The 21,822-nt window shown below is 49.0% G+C and overlaps 1 protein-coding gene across 4 annotated transcripts in view; it reads right to left on the reverse strand.

Annotated features, from left to right (window-relative positions):
* The window catches only part of LOC112426428 (uncharacterized protein C3orf86-like), a 33,291-nt gene extending 11,948 nt beyond the window's left edge, over positions 1-21,343 (reverse strand). The window contains exons 1-4 of one of the 4 annotated variants that reach the window (XM_071091548.1): positions 7,540-7,683; positions 4,094-4,208; positions 3,452-3,675; positions 2,618-3,324 (exon numbers count right to left, since the gene is read on the reverse strand). In XM_071091548.1, the coding sequence (XP_070947649.1) occupies positions 3,099-3,324; positions 3,452-3,675; positions 4,094-4,208; positions 7,540-7,601 (627 nt within the window). In that variant the 5' untranslated portion in view covers positions 7,602-7,683 and the 3' untranslated portion in view covers positions 2,618-3,098. Of the gene's footprint in view, positions 1-2,617; positions 3,325-3,451; positions 3,676-4,093; positions 4,209-4,783; positions 5,455-7,539; positions 7,684-20,067 lie in introns of those variants that run through there. The other 3 variants (XM_071091550.1, XM_071091549.1, XM_024792406.2) reach the window with 3 other exon arrangements.
* Positions 21,344-21,822: the final 479 nt, after the last annotated feature.

A 21,822-nucleotide genomic window follows, 5' to 3' on the forward strand; every position in this document is an offset into this window, starting at 1 on the left:
ACCCCCCATCCATATAGGTCACCGATGGGGACATGCAGGTCCAGGGAGCATGGCTCAGCGTCAGGCCATCACTAAAGCCAACTCCAGCCCACAGGGACCTGGCACAGGGTAGGAACAGGGGCCCTGGGGATCAAAGGGGAGTCATGCCCTCTGGAGGGCCTTAACATCCTTTGTCGAGGACCCTCTGAATGTCTTCTCTTGGCTTGGCCCAGCAGGCATTGGAAGCCTCACTGGGGAATGGTCATGGGAGGGTCACGGGCACCTTCAATTTCTAGCAGAGAGCCCGGAAGTGAGTGTCCCTGCCTTGCTGAGTTCATTTTCGGGGGGCAAGACCCAGTTCCATGCTGAGGGTGCTGATAGTCCTTAGGGTTAGCCCCTTAGGGGCTCCTGGCCCACTGTCCCGGTGCCCCTCCCTGGCCACCACCAGGCACCTGAACACCAGCTTCCCAGCAAAGCCCTCACCCACAGCAAAGAACACTCTGAGGTCTGCCCACCATAGGCCACAGGTGTTTGGAGGACAAGGACCAGATCAGGTTCCAGCCACACCAATATTTTCCTCCACCAGAGCCTTGGTGTCAAAGGAGCTGCTGGAGGGCCTGTTCAAGAAGAGTGTAGCCACAGAAGCCAAGGAGACTGTCCCCACCCCTCTCCATCCTGCTCCCTGCCCATCACTCCAGGCTCTGCCCCAGCTTCCCACCCTCTCTCCCCCACTCTATCTACCTGTGCAGATGGCCTGTCCCTGCAGATATCTACACCATCTCAGCCCGTGAGCGCTCCCCTGCCCACCCTTCACACTTTCAGAACTGCACACCCTGCTCAAACACACTGTGTGGCTCCCCAGGATGGAAGAAACAGTTGCAGCTCCTCAATGGGTCTCTTAAAAACCTCCCACTCCCACCTCACCTCTTCCTGCCCATATCTGCAGCTGGACCTGCTCGGCCAGCCAGCACCCTGACCTGCTCCATTTCAGCTTCTGGCCTCCATAGCTTTGCTCAAGCTGTTCCTGCCCTCCAGAATGCCCTCCCCATGCCTCAGGACCCAGTGGCTCCTCCTGTGCCCCACCTCAGCCCTCAGAGCCACGCACACAAACTCTGCAACTGCATTGCATGGAGCTCTGACCCAGGGGAACTTGTCCTTAGCTCCAGGCCTGCAAAGGAAAGCAAGAGGGAGCATTTTACATGGGAGTAGCCACTTGAGTGGCTGGGGGAGAGGCACGGAGCTGGGAAAGAGCAGATGTGAGAGTAGTCCTTGAGTCAGAAGGCACTAGAGATGGTGAGGGAGCAGATAAGGTGGCCGGGGGCAGAGGACTGGGTCTCTCCCTAAACGCCCCGTCCTTTAGCCACACCTGAAGACGCATACCCAGCAGCTGAGGGGAAAGGGAAGGATGGCGCCTGGATGCCCCTGGACAGGAGGGTGCTTGGCTCAGGCCACCCCCAGCCCTGGTAGGAGTGTGTTGTCAGTAGGACCCTGCAGCCATCTGCAGCCTGGGAGGCCCTAGCAGGGCTTGCCCAGACTCTGCTTGCATGCCTGCAGTGATGGAGCCCTCACTCACTCACCAGGCAGCTCACAAGGTGGGGTGCAGCTCTGAACAAGCAAAACCTCCTCCGAATGGAACTGAAATCTGCCCCTGGGGCTCCCCACTGAGCTCCCCACTGACCCCATGGTCCCTGCGGGATAGCCCCTGCCAGACCCTGTGTCTCCTCCTCCAGACCTGGCAGCCTCAGGACACTCAGCTCTTCCCCAGATATCACCTCCTTGGGGCACAACTCTCAGATGACCTTGATATGGTTTGACTGTGTCCCCACCCAAATCTCATCCTGAATTGTCGTTCCCATAATCCCCATGCGTTATAGGAGGGACCAGGTGGGAGATAATTGCATCACAGGAGTGGTTTCCCCCACATTGTTCTGTGGTAGTGAATAAGTGTCACAAGATCTCATGGTTTTATAAGGGGTTTCCCTTTTGCTTGGCTCTTATTCTCTCTTGTCTGCCACCATGTAAGATGTGCCTTTCCCCTTCCCCCGTGATTCTGAGGCCTCCCCAGCCATGTGGAACTGTGAGTCCATTAAACATCTTCTAAATTACCCAGTCTTGGGTATGTCTTTATCAGCAGTGTGAAAACAGACTAATACAGACCTGGAACCCCCTCACCCTTCCCTCATCTCTGCCCCAAACAGGCCACTTCCCCCTGACATAAATTCTGCCTGGGAGACATGAAAACCTGAGATTTGGGCTTTACTCAAAACATCACCCTATCAGAGCCACAATGCAGCAAGTTCAGCTCACCTGAGTGGAATCTCAGACCAAACCCCCAGGAGCAAGTCAGCTGAATGCATGGCCTGGGCACTCTCCCTGCCCAGGCCTGACAGCTTTTGTCTCTATGGTCTGTGATCCCCAAGGACACTCAACTCCCAAGATCCCCCCAGTTCCCACTCCTGCCACTGGGGGCAGAATGTGAATTCCATGACCAAATAGCCCCTCTCTTCACAGTTGTGTGGCTAAAGAATCTCTCCACCTATGACCCTCCATCTCCTCATCCTTTAGGGAGTGGAAGAATGAGATCACCCACAGATCCCTACTCATCCCACTTCCATCCTCCCTACCCTTTCCCTACCACACACACAAACATATTCTGGCCTGGGGAGAAGTTACTGTTTTATTAACTGCAAGGCCCCTGTCATCCAACACAGGGCACCAGGTCCACGTGAAGGGGGGCCACACCCACTGTCGGTTGCGTTTTCAGATTAGAGATCCTGAGAGCTCAAACTGATAACTGTCTTGGAAATGGGCAACAAGGCCAACTTTAATGGGAAACTGCTGCCCAGGTTTTTTCATACATCCACTGTCAGCAGAAGAGGCCCTGCCAGGCCACAGGGCAGAGCATTGAGCCATGCTGTCCCACAAAGGCTCTAGGTGGCCTGTCCAGGGGATTTGTTGCCCTAGAGACTCTGCTGGTGTACACTGAGCCCTGATCCCCACCCCAGGGTGAACTCAGATTCCTGCTGCAGGCTGGGCTTGTATCCCTCTGGGCAGCTCTATGACACTTGCTGGGGTTCTTGTGGGTTGGAGGAGCATGAGGCTTAAGAGCCCAAGCCAGGTTAGGACTGGAGGCCCTGGTCCCAGTCACTCTGCCCAAGAGACCCACAGCCCCTGCCTCCAAGGCCCAGGGCCCAGATGACCTTGCAGGCTCCGGCCCTCCCTCTGTCCTCCAGCCTGGCCTGCTCTCCATTGTTTGCTGACCATGTGGCCATGCACAGGTGGATGTCCTGGAGCACGTCATGAGTGCCCACCAGCAGTGACACCAAGGACTTCATCAAGGCCACCCTGCAAGGGGCACAGGGAGTGCACACCCGTCCTCCTGCCCACCCTGTGGAGCTGTTGGGCCCTGCCCTCTGCCACCCTCAGAAGCAGCCAGGCCCTCAGGATCAGCTGACCCCAGCCCGGGGCTGACCTCCATGCTGCCTCTTGTTCCCAGTGCTTTGTCACAGCCTGTAGGTTGAGCAGGCTTGACAGACTGGCTTGCTCACTCCCATATTGTGCAGGGAGGGAAACTGAGGCCAAGGTAGGTAGAATCCTGCCGAGGTCACAGGACGTAGTGGCTGCAGATTTGAGGCTGGTGCCCCCAGGCCCGTGCCCCCAGCTCAGAAGGATCAGGGTCTTCCATGGGCCCATTTCCTGGAATAATATAGAAGCCCTAGTCGGAAAGAGACATGGAGCCATCCTAACCTTTGACCTCTGACCTGCCCCACCTAGGATGAAAGGCTCTGGAGGCCTGGGTTCGGCCAAGAATCAGATGAAACCTGGGAGACACCTGGGTGTGATGATTGCGGGGCTGGGCTGGTGTAGCCTGCTGAGGGGCATGGGAGGGTGTTTCTCCACCAGGACTCTGTGGTTAGGCACCCATGAGCCAGGAGCACCAGGGCCTCCTCTTTTGGGTAGCTCTGCTCTTCCTCGCCCTCAAAAGTCCACTTCGTTGGTACCCAGCAACTCAAGCTCCTCGTGGCAGGGAACAGTGCTCCACTGGCAAAGCCAAGGATGCACACTGCAAGGCTGGCCAAGGCTCAGCTGCGTGTCAGATTCTGGCCACACCCACCTGGCATTGCTCTGCATGCCCCACTCCCCTCCGGTGTTCCTGGTGTACTTCAAGTCCATCCTGATGACACACTTCACCTGGAGCTGCTCCGGTACAACTTGGAGCCACCCAGCACCTGTTCAGGGACACAAGTGGGGCTTTTCCAGCAGCTTCTCCTCAAACCAGGTCATTCTGTGTCCCCAGGTCAAGTCTGCATCCTTCCCCCAGGACACACTCCTGTACCCGCAAGGCTTCCTCCAGCCCTTGGCCAGCCTGATCAAGGAGGGCCAGGTCTGTGATGGGGCTGCTTCCCACACTGCCTGAGTCACTCCATGCCTGGAGGGCTGAGAGGCAGTACCCAGAGAAAGCACAGAGCTGGGGACAGGGGTGACCCGGCCTAAAAGGGTGGTGTCCACTGCTGGCTTCCTCTAGCCTCAGGCTGTCTCAAAAGGGAGCTCCATGCAGGGCCCCAGCCCCTCCCTGCCCTGGATGCTGTCCTCAAGCCCAGCAGGCCCCAGGCTGTGCCCCAGGGACACTGGGCCTGCAGGTCCGTCATCCTGGCTTGTTCCCATTCCCACCCAAGGAGGTCTGGCTCTGGCTGGAAACTAAACATATTGCTTTGACACCAATGTCAGAAGCCCAAAGAATTAAGAGTAAAATACCAAGACGGTTTGGTATTTTAAAGGAAAGTAAAGGAAGCTCTAGGAAATGTTATGTCAAAATCTAAGTAAAATTTTACTGGGTTTGAAAGCATTGGGCACGTTCCTGTGAGACCCCCAGGGTGAGGCCTGTGCTTCCAGGGAAGGCAGACGGGGCCCGCAGAGCCTGGCCACAGGTGGCTCAGGAAGGTGCTTAAAGAGTGTGGCCAAATTTTCTTTAGATTCAAAAGGAAAACCAGTTATTCCCAGTAAGGACATTTTTCAGCTTGCAGGTGAAGTCCCAGGGTGCAGAAGGGCTGAGAGGAGAGGTCAAGATTGGTGGCTGAGGGGCTGGTCCCAGGGGCCCGAGTATGGGCAGAGTCACTCCTGGTGATGAGATGGTAACAGGGATTGCTGAGAACGGTGGGGGGCTCCTCGCTCCTCCGGCTTTGGCCTGGCCCCAGGTCGGTGCAGATGGGCGGGGGCTACCTGAGCCTAAGTCTTTCAGAGAAGCCTTAGATGGAGGTGCAGGGGCAGGCCTCTGTGCAGGCGGGCCCTGGGGACTGCAAGGAGCCCCCTGCATGCTCTTGGGCCAAGATGGGGCCTTCTCTTGTGGGCTCTCAGGAGAAACAGCAGGTGCATCTGCCTTCTGCGGGGGGTAGGTGATTTCTCCGCTTATCTCGTTCACCCAGAAAAACACGTCTAGAGGTTTCTGCCCCTGTCCAAACTGACTTCTAGACATACCTAAAAGGGAGAAAAGTGACAACACAGGTGGGCCTTCCAGCCTCCAGATGTCCGGTGGAGGGTCAGGGGGAACTGCCAGGGCCTGGGCTTCCCTCAGCCTGAACCTCTTACTAGGGGACTCTCTCTCCTGGAGCGCCAAGCCTTCCCGGGACAGGGACAGGCCTAACTCGAGGCTCCAGATGAATTCTAGGGTCATTTTCTTCTTAAATGGTCTTTTCAAAATGTTTTAATCTTAACCAAGTATATACTAAGTATCCTTTACATCCTGACCTAGTTCAGAGATGTGTGTGTATACCAATAATTTCATGGAATGTAAATAGTTATATATAATAGTGTCTGATATTTTCAATTATTTTTTATGTAATTAAATCTACTATATTCCTTAAGAAAATGCTGATTGCCATGCGAATTTGTTTTGTAAGGAAAGCAGCAATGATGAACCATAGCTTGAAAAACACAGTCTTCAATTAAGGATGGAGAATCTGATACAAAAGACCAAAAAAAAAAAAAAATCACTCTTGCAAAGTTTACACAAACATGACTATGTGTGGTTAGCAGAATGGTCCCCCAAAGATGGCCCTGCCCTAATCCTTGGAACCCATAACTGTGTTTCATTATATGGCAAAAGGGACTTTGCAGATGTAATTAAAATTATGGACCTTAAACTAGGAATATTATCCTGGATTATCCACGTGGCCCAATCTAATCACTCGAGCCCTAAAAGGCAGAGAGCTTTCTCTGACTGGCGTCACAGAGATGCAGCAGCAGGAGAAGTGAGAGAGATTCTAAGCATGAGAAGGACTCAACCCACTGTTGGCTTGACGATGGAAAGGGCTTAATGGAAACTCTGTCAACAAAATGAGCTTGGAAGTGGATGTTCCCCAGAGCTCCCAATAAAAGCTGGAGGTAGACAAAACCTTGATGTGAATCTTGTGAGACCCTAAGCAGAGCCACGCTTGCTGACTTAGGGACTTCAGTGGTATGAGACAATAAATGGGTGTTGTGGCTGGTTCGGTGGTTCATACCTATAATCCCAACACTGGGAGGTAGGAGGATCGCTTGAGCCCAGGAGTTCCAGATCAGCTTGGGCAACATAGGGAAACTCATCTCTACTACCACTACTACTAATAATAATAATATAAATAAATTAGCTAGGTGTGGTGGCATCCACCTGTGGTCCTAGCTATTCAGGAGGCTGAGGTAGGAGAATCCCTTAAGCCCGGGGTGGTCAAGGCTGCAGTAAACTGAGATTGCACCACTACGCTCCATCCAGCCTGGATGTCAGAGGGAGACCTCGTCTCTAAATAAATTAATAAATAAATAATAAATAAATGGGTGTTGTATTGAGCAGCTACACCTGTGGTCATTTGTAAGAATAAATCATTTCCTGGCCGGGCACGGTGGCTCAGGCCTGTAATCCCAGCACTTTGGGAGGCTGAGACGGGTGGATCATGAGGTCAGAGATTGAGACCATCCTGGGTGAAACCCCATCTCTACTAAAAAATACAAAAAAAAATTAGCCGGGTGTGGTGGCGGGCGCCTATAGTCCCAGCCACTTGGGAGGCTGAGGCAGGAGAATGGTGTGAACCTAGGAGGCGGAGCTTGCAGTGAGCCGAGATCACGCCACTGCACTCCAGCCTGGGCGCCAGAGCGAGGCTCCATCTCAAAAAAAAAAAAAAAAAAAAAAAAAAAAGCAGTCATTCATTTTCTGTTCTTACAAATGGCCACAAAAGGAAACTTCTATGCCATGTGAACACGTTCTCAGGATCAGTACAGGAGGCAACCTGCAAGTCTGGGCAACTCTTCCTACTTTCTTTCTTTCCATCAAATTCCTTCACCTTCTTTAGAACGGACACAATGACTGTCAGTCCTGAGAAACTTCAAGGTGTGCTACCTAGAATATCAACCAGTTCAACCAGAAGCTGATCCTGACACCTGCGTCTTCCAGGAAGTTCTGATTTGCTCAGGCGGAGAGGATCTCCCCAGCATCCCCTGGTGGTTGGAAACAGGGGGCTCAGGGGCTCAACAGTTAGAGGCTGGCCAGGAGCTAGGGAACTGGATAGGTATGAAGGGTTTGAAGCTTACCTGTCGGAAGGTTCTGGGATGGAGGAGCCTGTGGAGGGAGCTTCAGAGAGCAGGAGGAACATTAGAAGGCTGGGCCCTCTGCAATCTAATCTTTATTGTGTAATGCGTTTCCCGCCCTATCCCAGCCTAGCTTCTGCCTGGCGATCTCAGACCCCTGCAGGGAAGCTCCCCACTCATCCCTGCGCCATCCTCGCTGTCACAGTGCCTGATGCCCCCAACCTGGAAGTGTGCCTGCCAATTGCCTTTCCCTGCCTGATTTCTAGCAGTCCCATCACATGGCTCCAAAAACAGCATCGGGGTTTTTTTCTAGAACCCAAATTTATAAACAAGGGGCAGCGTCCTCTGACAGGGTTGGTTTGTGTTCAGTATAGTGGAAGCCAGGGCCACCTGGATTAGGAACATCTTGTGATCTGCTCCCTACTCCCCTGGGCCTGGCTTGCTGGGCCTCACACCCTGTCCACACCCTGCTCTCCCTGAGAATTAGATGCAGCCCCCATGTCACCAGCTGCTTACTGGGACTGCCCAGTCCAGGCCCACCTTGAATCCTCACCAGGTTCCCCACTCTGTGGACGCAGCAGCTGCTGTGTGTCCCATGGAGCCAGCCCATGGCGCTGGCAGAAGATGGAATGGTCGTCCTTCTGGGCTGGCCCCAGGTCACCCAAGCAGGCTTTTCTCCTCTCCTCACCTGCCTGGTGGTGCCCACCCGATGTGGGGCGGTCCATAGGGCTGCTGGAGCTGAGTGAGAGGGGCTCGCCCAGCAACCTTTTCCCGTTGGTGCTAGTAGCCTTGGGCCTTCCCAGAGACTGCTGCAGGCCTGTCCTTAGCATGAGGCCATTGCTAAGGTGAAGGAGGAGCCTCTGTCCTCTCTTCCCTCCCTGGCTCAGCTCGCCTACTCCCGCATTGTGCTTGGTGAGGCCAGGTGTGCTTCCTCCCTTCCTCCCCAGGGCCTCTCCCCTTCGGTCCACCCAGGGGCAGTTTCCCCAGGAAACTCTAACTCATTCCATTACCTTCCCCCAGTTGATCTTGGAAACCCCCTTGCTGTGAATACTGGCAAGCTTAGGAGCTTATTCCTCCCACCACGTCATCCAGCTCTTGATCAGTGTGCTCTGAGGGCTTTGTCTTCCAAGCTTTTGACAACCCTGGATGCTGGTTAGTCTTTGGTTGGCCCCAAGACGCAGTGTCACACAAGCACCACCCTGTGGACACGCTGAAGTTCCCATGGAGTCTTTTCTATTGAAAACTTGGCCTCTTTCAGGCCAAACACTGGCTCCCTTTTTGTGCATAGCTTTCTAACTGGCACAATTTCCCCAAAGATAATTGAGAATTATAGTGATCACTTTGGGGAAACTCTGATATAGACAAAACAAAAACAAAGCAAAATTCTGAATATCCAAAGGTCTGCTGTCTTTAATTGGTATGAGGAGGCTCCTAAACACAATTTGGACTCAAAAAGTGCCTCTCTAAAATATTCTTTAGCTGTAACTAATATGAGCATCTTTTCCCTCATAAGCATCTTTTCTTTTCTTTGGTTTTTTTTTTTTTTTTTTTTTTTTTTTTGAGATGGAGTCTCACTCTGTCGCCCAGGCTGGAGTACAATGGCACCATCTCAGCTCACTGCAAACTCCTCCTCCCAAATTCAAGTGATTCTCCTGCCTTAGCCTCCTGAGTAGCTGGGATTACAGGCATGTACCACCATGCCCGGCTAATTTTTGTATTTTTAGTAGAGACGGAGTTTCATGATGTTGGCCAGGCTGGTCTCAAACTCCTGACCTCAGGTGATCCACCCAACTCAGCCTCCCAAAGTGCTAGGATTACAGGCATGAGCCACCGCGCCCGACCAAGCATCTTTAAATGTTGACATTTCCAATGCCCTTTCCACGTTTTGTGAAAGGCTTCAGGTCCAAAACTGCCCCTATGTTGGGTAAACAAAAAAAGTTGGCTGGCAAATCACTCTATTGTATAAACATCAATATTTGGCTAAACTTCTTTTTTTCTTTTTTTTTGAGATGGAGTCTCGCTCTGTTGCCCAGGCTGAAGTGCAGTGGCGCAATCTCGGCTCACTGCAAGCTCTGCCTCCCAGGTTCATGCCATTCTCCTGCCACAGCCTCCCCAGTAGCTGGGACTACAGGCGCCCACCACCACTTCCAGCTAATTTTTTTTTTTTTTTTTGTATTTTTAGTAGAGACGGGGCTTTACCATGTTAGCCAGGATGGTGTTGATCTCCTGACCTCTTGATCCACCAGCCTCAGCCTCCCGAAGTGCTGGGATTATAGGGATGAGCCACCGCGCCCGGCCTTGGCTAAGCTTTTTAAGGAGACTCTGGGTACCAAGAATAAAAGAACCCTCATGAGGAAAATCTTTGTCTTGTTTGCCTAAATGACAGATCATCTTGTTTCACAGGGAGGCATCACTTCCTTCCTTTCCATATGTTGGAGATTAATACATTCTGACTTTTAAAAAAGTTGTATGGCTTGATAGAATTGTCAAGAACTGAAATTATGTCAAAACCAGATATAGGACACTCTTGTGTGTGTTTTGTATATATGTCTAAACTTTCATCCCTCTTCTTACAGAGAAAAATGATCAGTTATTTGTCTAAAGCCAGCTCCTTCTCATTTTTATCTATCCCACTTCCTCTCCTTTTCCCTCTTTTGAAAACATGAAAGACTTAACAAAAATTACATTCAGCTGTTATGCATATATTCTAGGAGTTTTTAGTTCAGGTAAAGTCTAAATTGTTTAAAGAAAAAAGTTGTTGAACTATTTTTTTATGGATACTAAAAAATGTGTATTTCCCTGATAACCTTTTAAACTAGCTATGACATAAGAAAAGACGTCAACTTCAAAATAAAGGAAAACGTTACCATGATTCACTCTTTAATTATTAGTTTATCTTTTTAAACAAATGTTAGTACAATATTTTGGTTTATTCCGGACCAAAATTAGATTTCTCAAATTTCCTACATTAATTTTATGTATTTATTTATTTTTTGAGATGGAGCCTTACTCTGTCCCCAGGCTGGAGTGCAGTGGCACAATCTTGGCTCACTGCAACCTCCTCCTCTCAGGTTCAAGTGATTCTCCTGTCTCAGCCTCCTGAGTAGCTGGGATTATAGGTGTGTGCCACCATGCCTGGCTAATTTTTGTATTTTTAGTAGAGATGGGTTTTTGCCATGTTGGCCAGGCTAGTCTCAAACTCTCGACCTCAGGTGACCCACCCGCCTTGGCCTCCCAAAGTGCTGGGATTACAGGCGGGAGCCACAGCACCGGCCTACATTTATTTTATAAATGAAATGTTTTCATCATTTCCATAATTTATTTAAAATAAAAAATTTTGGTCTGGCATGGTGGCTCACATCTGTAATCCCAGCACTTTGGGAGGCCGAAGCAGGTGGATCACTTCAGGCCAGGAATTCAAGACCAGCCTGACCAATACAGTGAAATCCCATCTCTACACCAAAAATACAAAACTTAGCTGGGTGTCGTGGCACACACCTGTAGTTCCAGCCAATCGGGAGGCTGAGGCTCAAGAATTGCGTGAACCCAGGAGGCGGAAGCCTCAGTGAGCTGAGATGGTGCCACTGCACTCCAGCCTGGATGACAGAGCGAGACCCTTTCTCAAAAATAAATAAAATAAAATAAAATAAAATAAAATAAAATAAAATAAAATAACAGATCTAAATTCACCCTTAAAATATAGAGCACTCTCAAAAACTGAATTGACTTCACTCTCCCAGAAATCGAAGCACATATGACTAAAATAATTGCCCTCACCCAGGCAGGCCAACTTGTGAAAGTGAAGTATGTAGTTATGCTGTTGGTAAAGGGGCTTTTGCCCACAAATTCAGAATGCTTAGAGAACCCCAGGGGAGGAGCTCAGTGGGTGGAGTCTCCAGGGATTTGTTGGAGGCTGTTGGGAGAGCAGGAGTGAGCGCTCTAATTGGCTGGGACCTCAATGTCACAAAGGTCAGGGGCAGCTGCCAGAGAATGAAGCAGAGGGCTGTGGGGTGAAGGGACTGCCAGTCTTCCGCCACTCCTTTTTGTGGTCCTTCCCTTCGCTGCCTTCCTTCTCCCAGACACACTGGGCATCCAGTTCCAATCCAAAGGCTGCCCCTTTGACCAGGCCATCTCCTCCACCTCACATCAGACGGTGAATCAGCTGCTCAGACCTCTAAACCTCAGTAACCTAGCAGGTAAGGACTTTCAGATTTCACCAGGAAGGATTATCTCTTCATATCTTATGAAAGTAATAGAACCAGCTGGGTGCAGCGGCTCATGTCTGTAATCCCAGCACTTTGGGAGGCTGAGGCTGGTGGATCACTTGAGATCAGGAGTTTGAGACCAGCCTAGCCAACAAGGTGAAACCCCATCTCTACTAAAAATACAAAAAAATTAGCCAGTCGTGGTGGCGCACGCCTGTAGTCCCAGCTACTTGGGAGGCTGAGGCAGGAGAATCACTTGAACCCAGGAGGCGGACGTTGCAGTGAGCCAAGACCACATCATTGCACTCCAGCCTGGGCAACAAGAGTGAAACTCTGTCTCAAAACATAATAAATAAAAACTAATAGAATCTATAAATTCATAGGAAATGGCCCTTGGCAAACGTGTGTCAGGAGAGAATGACTTGAAGGTGTCCACCGTTGTTTCTTACTGAAGGTTTGTTCAAACGTAAAAATTCACTTGGGACAGCTTATGAGTCCTCTCCTACTCTTGGAAAACCTTTTAAAGTGTCTGACAAAGTCTGTACCCCTGGGGCATGGATTAGTTTGTTGAAGTCCACAGACCACACAGTTTCTTGGAAGGTGTGCAGCGTGAGGGTGCATTCCTCTATTGCCCACTGATGGAGAACTCACTTAGGCTGTCTTTCCTCTCCTTCAGATGCCTAGAAGTCAATTGGGGTCAAGGAACAAGCCTCTACTCACATGCATTTGGGCAAATGAAGTCACAGAACAAATAACCTACGCTGCATCCAGGTTAGATCCTCCTGCACCATTTCCTGCTTCTCTACGGAGCCTGCAATGTGGACCCCTGTCTGGATGTGGGGCTGGGGAGGTGGCTGTTCCCTGTCCCAGAGGCCCATCTGGTGTTCCCACACAGGCACTGAGTCCAGGGACACCCTCTGCTGCTGCCTCACCTGAGAGAAAGTGGCCCAAGAAGCATTGGCCCAGTGCCTGTTGATGCCAGGAGCCCTCTGCCACAGCCTGACACAAGCATCCTGCACTCTCCCCTTCCAGCCCCTCCCCGAAAGCGTGGGCCACAGGTACCACTCCCTATGCCACTGAGCCCCACATGTCCCATCCCCCAAGCCACGCCCGCCCAGCCCCAGAGCTTTCCTACATTTATGATTTGTCCAAAAAGGTGACGTCCTTCAGCCCCCAGAAGGTCATCCTCCAGGCTGTGACCATCACACAGGATGTCTTGCACGGGGTCCTCATGGGCCTTCAGCCCAGCACAAATTGTGGTCTGGTTTGACCTTTGAAATATCTCAACATCTAAAATTCAGAGCTTTTTTGGAATATTTATCATTTTCCATAGATATAATTCTTTCAAATAAATTCCTTAGAAAACAATATCCAGTGTTTCATTCTTTGTGCTAACATGTGTTTTTTCCATTTTGGAGATGAAAAATGTCATTAGAAATAAAAACTCGGCTGGGCGCAGTGGCTCAAGCCTGTAATCCCAGCACTTTGGGAGGCCGAGACGGGTGGATCATGAGGTCAGGATATCGAGACCACCCTGGCTAACATGGTGAAACCCCGTCTCTACTAAAAAATACAAAAAACTAGCCGGGCGAGGTGGCGGGCGTAGTCCCAGCAACTTGGGAGGCTGAGGCAGGAGAATGGCGTGAACCTGGGAGGTGGAGCTTGCAGTGAGCTGAGATCGCGCCACTGCACTCCAGCCTGGGCAGCGACAGAGCGAGACTCCGTCTCAAAAATAAATAAATAAATAAATAAAAACTCAACAGACAGATTAAACATCAGATAAGATGCAGTTAGCAGGCCAGGCACAGTGGAGGTTGCAGTGAGCTGAGATTGCGCCACTCCAGCCTGGGCGACAGAGCAAAACTCCATCAATCACACACAAAAAAGGTAAGATGCAGGTAGCAGAGGTGTCAAGCAAACTCGAACAAGATCTGAAGTGCAATGTTCCTTAAGGAGTCCAGAGATAGGAGACAGGACATTTGAAGGAAAAGTTCCAACAAAGCACAGACAGGCTCTAGGAGATCACACAGGGAAAGGGGAGGCTACATCCAAGAGATAAAGCTGAGAATTCCCCAAAACTGATGGAAGACAGGAATTCTCAGAGTGAGGGATGCCACTGAATCCCACAGAAGATAATTGAAAACATCCACACTTAGTTACATTGTAGCAAAACCATGAAACACTGAAGACAAATCTTGAAAATTGCTAGAGAAAATACCTGATGACTTGAAATTAAAAATGATAAAGTTTAATGGAATAAAACCAGGGCAACAGAGCAAGACTCTGTCTCAAAAATAAAATAAATAAAATAAAATAAAGCAGTGTTCCTTAATCTTGGCACTCTTGATATTTGGGACTGGATAATTCCTTGTTGTTGAGACAGCACTGGGTAGTGTAGAATGTTTAGCAGTATCCCTGTTCTCAAGATGGGGAGGCTGGCACCTCATGTAAAATGTTCGGCCAGGTTGCAGCCTGCATTAGCTTGGAGGGTGGATCGCAATTTGACCAAATCTGTGGCATTAGGAACTAACTGCGAGAATCCAGAATGCTGGTTTTTTGGCTCCTCCTTGGCTGCTTTTAACAAAGTCCTGTGAGAAACGTGGTCTCTGGCTGGAGCTTGCCAGTGTGCAAGGAGAGGTGGTAGGACCCAGAGTGCTGCTAATGTAGGTAACCCCTGACTGGCCTGCCACACACAAACAGTTGAATAATTTGGTGCCTTGAAAGTTTGAAAAAAAGTCAGCCACTCTATACACCCCAGCCAAGGCAGTTGTGGGCTATGGCTCTGAAGAGGCAGTCTTTGTAGGAGATAGCCTTGGTGATGCTAGCAAAGACAAGATTTGGGGTGTTGCTTTTCATAGCAAACCTATGATATTAGCAAACGTGGAGAGATCTGGCACAATCAAACATTGCTAAAAGGAACTCAAAGGCCTGCTACAAATTTCATAGAACTGGACATAGGCCATCCCCAGTGAGCCAGGACAAAAACTAGGCAGAGCCCAGTGTCCACAAAGAGTGGGCTGGATGGCTGAGTGTGGTGGCTCATGCCTATAATCCCAGCACTTTGGGAGGCCAAGGTGGGTGAATCACCTGAGGTTAGCAGTTTGTGACCAACCTGGCCAACATGGTGAAACCCTGTCTCTACTAAAAATACAAAAATTAGCCGGGTATGGTGGCGCATGCCTATAATCCCAGCTATTTGGAAGGCTGAGGCAGGAGAATCACTTGAACCTGGGATGTGGAGGTTGCAGTGAGCCGAGATATTACCACTATACTCCAGTTTGGGTGACAGAACGAGACTCCATCTCAAAAAAGAAAGAAAAGAAAAGAAAAGAGAAAAGAAAGGCATCTCTAGTGCCTTCTGACTCAAGAAAAGAAAGGGTTGAGACCGCCAACCCTTCAACCAGGCCTGTACACACGCCCAAGAGGTGGTCTTTTGACATCAGAGGGCCAAAAACTCCACCCTCAGATCATGTTAATGCCACCATTTTCTGTACATATGTCCTATGAACCCCAATTATGACTGCATTTTTCCCCACTGCCAATCACCTTTCCCCGTGCCTTAGACCACCCTACTTCTCTAACCTATAAATCTCGCTAAGCCTCATCTTTGGGGAGGTGGATTTGACAGCCATTCTCCCATCTCCTCACTGGACAGCCTTGTGAATAATTCTTCTCTCTTTTGCAAAACCCATGTCACAGTGATTGATTTACTGTGTGAGAACAGAACAAACCTGGGCCTGGCTCAGTAACAACTGCAAACCAGTTGCCAGATGTATTATTTGCTCAGCACTGAAACCACATGTGGAAACAGCACCTGCACTTGGAGTCACTACTCAATTAAGTTTACAATTAATCCACTTGTCATTCTCCAAGATCCATCTGTCTTCTGCACAGGCTGAGTAGGTGAGCTAAGCAGGGATGTATGCCCAAGTCTTTGATGGTGGCACTAATCTCAACAATCTCTCCAGGAATGTATTAGTTTGCTTTACTATTTTTGTGAATGAGGCAGCTCTAGTGGCTTCTACTTGGCCTTTTCTACCAGAATTACTTTTACTGTATGGATCAGGGAACCAATGTGGGATTCTGCCCATTGTTGACTATGTCTATTCTAATTATGCATTCTAGAACCACGGAAATAACCATAGGATGGGTTCAGGAATCTACTAGATATACTGTGAGATGAATCTGAGCCAAAAAGTCCATCGATCACCTGACCTCCATACACTCATACTCTGAGGAACCATGGTGGCATTTTGAGTCTCCTGTAATTACTGCTAGTTCAGAACTAGAGGCTGGTTATCCCAGAAAAGTCTAATTATTTGCCCTTCTCAATGCACAATCACTCTGATAAATGGCCTTGGGTGCCTTTGGGGAGGCCTAGGAAGATGGAAAGTATAAATTATTGTCAGTGCAGCAGGGTCCTGCTTCGAAGGGACCGGGCCTATCCTTTATTCAAGAAGCTGTGGGTCTGTGAACTAGATCAAGACTTGGAATTGATTGAGGGATTATAACTGTGTGTTGGTAATTTGGGTCAGACTTCTCTATTCACCAGACCTGGAGCTTTCCTACTTATTGGGATCAAGTAAAACTTTAGTAGGCAGCCAGTCCATCCATTTCAGTTCTCAGGACACTATGATCAGCAGGCCAACATCACAGATCTCTGTGGGTGACACCATTCAGGGTCCTGCTTTGGCTGCACTGTCCATGGCAGTCACCACACCGACCAGGTTTTTGGTGACTAAGTGTTATCTTATGGTCCCTGCCTCCTCAGGATTCCATCAGCCCCACTGCACTTCAGGGAGCATTTCCCACTGTAATGTGGCCTGTGTAGAATACTGGCACTCTCTACATGAATTTATTTCTCATAGTCTTAATGAAAGGAGTGTCCTCTGGACCCTCCCTGGGTTCGTGAGCAGGTATTTACATAATAAATACACTCAAGCATTTTTATCTCCCTAAGCGTTTACATATCTTCCTCTACAGTATACCAAGGAAGTTCTGGCATTTCAACTCATTTAGTGCAGGTTATGTCTGGATCCGTATTTTTTTTTTTTCTTTTGGAGACAAGTTCTCACTATATTGCCCAAGCCAGTCTCAAACTCCTGTCCTCAAGCAATCCTCCCACCTCAGTCTCCCAAGCTGGGATTATAGTGGGTCCGAATCTCAACAACTCACAAGCAAATGTAGAGAGCCATTCTCAGCTTCTCAAGTTAAAACAATGAACCACAAATCTCTGCTTAATTATCCCGTATCAAAGAATTCAGCTTGATCTGACTTTATATTCCTTCCATGATGATCCTGCATCCTTGTTACTGAAAAAGGTTCCCGATTCAGACCCCAAGAGAGGGTTCTTGGATCTTGCACAAGAAAGAATTCAGGGCGAGTACATAAAGAGAAAGCAAGTTTATTAAGAAAGTAAAAGAATAAGGCCGGGCGCGGTGGCTCAAGCCTGTAATCCCAGCACACTGGGAGGCCGAGACGGGCGGATCACGACGTCAGGAGATCGAGACCATCCTGGCTAACACGGTGAAACACCGTCTCTACTAAAAAAATACAAAAAACTAGCCGGGCGAGGTGGCGGGCGCCTGTAGTCCCAGCTATTCAGGAGGCTGAGGCAGGAGAATGGCATAAACCCGGGAGGTGGAGGTTGCAGTGAGCTGAGATCCGGCCACTGCACTCCAGCCCAGGCTACAGAGCGAGACTCCGTCTCAGAAAAAAAAAAAAAAAAAAAAGTAAGTAAAAGAATAAAAGAATGGCTACTCCATAGAGCAGCCCCGAGGGCTGCTGGTTGTCCACTTTTATGGTTTCTTGATGATATGCTAAACAAGGGGTGGATTATTCACACCTCCCCTCTCTAGGCCATATAGGGTAACTTCCTGACGTTGCCATGGCATCTGTAAACTGTCATGGCACTGGTGGGAGGGTAGCAGTGAGGATAACCAGAAGTCATTCTCATCACTGTCTTGGTTTTGGTGGGTTTTAGCTGGTTTCTTTACTGCAACCTGTTTTATCAGCAAGGTCTTTATGGCCTGGATCTCGTGCCAATCTCCTATCTCATCCTGTGACTTAGAATGCCTTAACCATCTGGGAATGCAGCCCAGTAGGTCTCGGCCTCATTTTGTTACAGGAAAGGGGTCCCGATCCAGACCCTAAGAGAGAGTTCTTGGATCTTGTGCAAGAAAGGATTCAGGGCGAGTCCGCAGTGCAAAGCAAAAGCAAGTTTATTAAGAAAGTAAAGTGGTGAAAGGACAGCTACTCCACAGACAGAGTAGGATGGAGTAACCTCTAACCTGAGGTCAGTCAAGTGTCCTTGCCTTTTATTAAGAGGGGCCTCTAACTCACTCTGTCTTAGGAGAAACTCTAACTCCCCCCTAAGTTGGGCCTCTAACCCAATCCCATTCTTTACTCGAGTACCCCATCACTTAGCCAAAGTCATCCAATCAGTGCTGCTGTCTATTTCCTTGGGGTTGGGGAGATTTCTTCAGTATCATCCTTTCCGTGGTTTGCCAGAAATATGTTATAGGACCCCAACACTTACGCAAAGGTAGCCCTTGGGGTCAGGGTTTCCGCACTATAGTCCCTTCTGTGGTCACCAGAAATGTGTTACAGGAAAGGGGTCCCAATTCAATCCTAGAGGCTACGAATGCCTAACTTTCTGAGAATGCAGGCCAGCAAGTCTCAGCCTCATTTTCCTAGCCTTCACTCAAAATGGAGTCGCTCTGGTAAAAGTCGCTCTGACACTTTTACCCAGCCCTCATTCAACATGGAGTTGCTCTCATTCCAATGCTTCTGACACTATCTCTACAGATTCCCCAGGTTTCTGTAAAACTTGGCGAAATTACGCAATTTGGAGAGTATTGTATCTCCTCAATCACATTCTGCACTTCTCTTTTCTTTTTTTATTGAGACAGTCTCACTCTGTCGCCCAGGCTGGAGTGCAGTTTGGGATCTCGGCTCACTGCAACTTCCACCTCATGGGTTCAAGTGATTCTCCTGCCTCAGCCTCCCCAGTAGCTAGGATTACAGGCATGCACCACCACACCCGGCTAATTTTTGTATTTTTAATAGAGACGGGGTTTCACCATATTGGCCAGGCTGGCTGGTCTCAATCTCCTGACCTCGTGATCTGCCCACCTTGGCCTCCCCAAGTGTTGGGATTACAGGCGTAAGCCACCGTGCCCAGCCTGCACTTCACTCTTTGAGGCCTTACTGGTACTAGAACACGAATCAAGTTGTAGTTTGCTCTAGGTTTAAAAGCAAAAAAGGGGCTGGGAGCGGTGACTCACACTTGTAATCCCACCATCTTGTGAGGCTGAGGTGGTAGGATCCCGAGGTCGGAAGTTTAAGACCAGCCTGGGCAACATAGGGAGACCCCAACTCCACAAAAAATTAAAAATTATTATATATTTTTTGAGACAAAGAGTCTTACTCTGTCGCCCAGGCTGGAGTGCAGTGGGGCGATCTCGGCTCACTGCAACCTCTGCCTCCCGGGTTCAGCCATTCTCCTGCCTCAGCCTTCCAAGTAGCTGGGACTACAGGAGCCTGCCACCACGCCCGGCTAATTTTTTTGTATTTTTAGTAGAGATGGGGCTTCACCGCATTAGCCAGGATGGTCTTGATCTCTTGACCTCATGATCCGCCCGCCTCGGCCTCCCAAAGTGCTGGGATTACAGGCGTAAGCCATCGTGCCCAGTCAAAAAATATTTTTTTTTAAAGGAGTCCAGGCATGGTGGCTCACACCTGTAATCCCAGCACTTTGGGAAGCTGAGGCAGGTGGGTCACTTGAGACCAGGAGTTCAAGACCAGCCTGGGTAACATGACCAAACCTTGTCTCTACAAAAATACAAAAATTAGCTGGGCGTGGTGGTGCACACTTGTAGTCCCCGCTAGTCAGAAGGCTGAGGCTGGAGAATCACTTGAGCCTGAGAAAGTGGAGGTTGCAGTGAGCTGAGATCGTGCCACTGCACTCCAGCCTGGGTGAGAGAGAGCTTGTCTCAAAAAAAAAAAAAAAAAAAAAAGGCAAAATGCAAAAAGTGGTGGGCATAGGTCCTGAGCAATGTCAGCAGACTTTTGGAAGACATATACCTCAGGGAAGGCCATTACATGTTCTTCAGGCAAAAGGTGGTTAACCAACATTCGAAGTTTCATTGTGACCCTCCCTTCTACTCCCTGCCCCAGCATTAGTAGCTGGGACCCCTCCACAGAAGCATGGATCCAAAGGCCACAGAGCCCCTCCCTGAGCACAGACACTATGTCAGTACAGCAGTCCACCCCTCCTCCATAGATCTGAGTTCAGCTCCACAAGGCCCCTCTTACAATCTCCTACCTTTCAACAATTCTAGCGAATTCTCTGTTCCTGCTTTGCACGTTGCTCCATATGAGGTGGGATCAACAAAACTGGTTAGGATGTTGAAACTGATGACACTGCAGACACCAAGAGGTTACGAAAACATTTACTATTCACATGAGGCTTTCTAAGGAAAGCAAAGAGGGCACCCACGCCAGTCAGTTGGGCTTCAGTGAAAGGAGGGGCAAGTGGCTCTGGTTTTTATTATGGTTATGAAAGCTCGGTGCATTTGTGACAGTCAGGGTTTGCACAGTTTGAACTTCCCCTCTGGCGCAAAGAGGAAGTGCCTGGGCTTTCTTATCAGCTTGTCCAGATCCGGGCAAATTAAGGGGGAAGAGCTTGAAAGCTGTTAGCAGAGAAACATCAAACATGGGGAGACTCTATTCCAACTCCCCCAGTCCTGGGGTGGCGCCTGCTTAGCAGTTGCTACCTCCAAGACACCTTGCCATTTTCTTCTTGCCTTTTTAGCTACTTAAATATATACACTTCTTTGTAAGTTCTCTGCTAAAATAACTGGTGTGGTTTCTGGCAACTAAAACCTGGCTGATAAAAAATCTCCTTGCTGTTCTTAGCAGGGTTAGCATTAACTTTAAAAGGTGTGGTAGCTGGCATACAAATATTTACTCTCCTTTTCCTCATCTAATAAAGTAGAATGACTGAAAAGCATCTCCACTCTCCGGATCCCATTTCTTCATTAAAATTATGAGTTTATAGCTTCTGGCTTCACTTGTTACTTATTAAGCAAAATTCAGAAGATTTAGGCAAGAGCTTATAATTTCCTATAAAGTGCATGTCTTGGTGATTGTGTGTCAGTATATAGAGAACATTCTCATTTTCAAATAAACTGTGGCCTGGTATTCCATCATAGATGTACTAGAGTTACTTAAGCATTCCTTTACTGACAGCCATTTGTATTGCTCCTGTTACCAGAAAGCGGTTGTGATCCAGTCCCCAACAGAGAGTTCTTGGACCTTGCTCAAGAAAAGAATTCGGGCGAGTCCACAAAGTCAAAGTAGTTAATATTAAGAAAGTAAAGAAATAAAGAATGGCTACTCCATAGGCAGAGTAGCCCCAAGGGCTGCTGGTTGCCTATTTTTATGGTTATTTATTGATTATATGCTAAACAAGGGGTATATTATTCATAAGTTTTCTGGGAAAGGTGTGAGCAATTACCAGAACTGAGGGTTCATCTCCTTTTTAGACCACATAGGTAACTTCCTGATGTTGCCATGGCAATTTTTTTTTTTTTTTTTTTTTTTTTTTGAGACAGAGTCTTGCTCTGTCACCCAGGCTGGAGTGCAGTGGCACCATCTCAGCTCACTGCAACCTCCCACTCCCAGGTTCAAGAGATTTTCCTGCTTCAGCCTCCCGAGTAGCTGGGATTACAGGCACGTGCCACCATGCCCAGCTAATTTTTGTATTTTTCAGTAGCGACAGGGTTTCACCATGTTGGCCAGGCTGGTTTCTATCTCCTGACCTCATGATCTGCCCTCCTTGGCCTCCTAAAGTGCTGGGATTACAGGCTTGAGCCACTGCGCCAGGCCTGCCACGGCATTTGTAAACTGTCATGGTACTGGTGGGAATGTCTGTTAGCATGCTAATACATTGTAATTACAGTATAATTACAGCAGTGAGGACAACCAGAGGTCACTTTCATTGCCATCTTGGTTTTGACCGGCTTCTTTACCACATGCTGTTTTATTGGCAAGGTCTTTATGACTGTATCTTGTGCTG

This window comes from Macaca nemestrina, chromosome 2 (assembly GCF_043159975.1).
Source record: "Macaca nemestrina isolate mMacNem1 chromosome 2, mMacNem.hap1, whole genome shotgun sequence".
In the NCBI taxonomy this organism is placed as follows: Eukaryota; Metazoa; Chordata; class Mammalia; order Primates; family Cercopithecidae; genus Macaca; species Macaca nemestrina.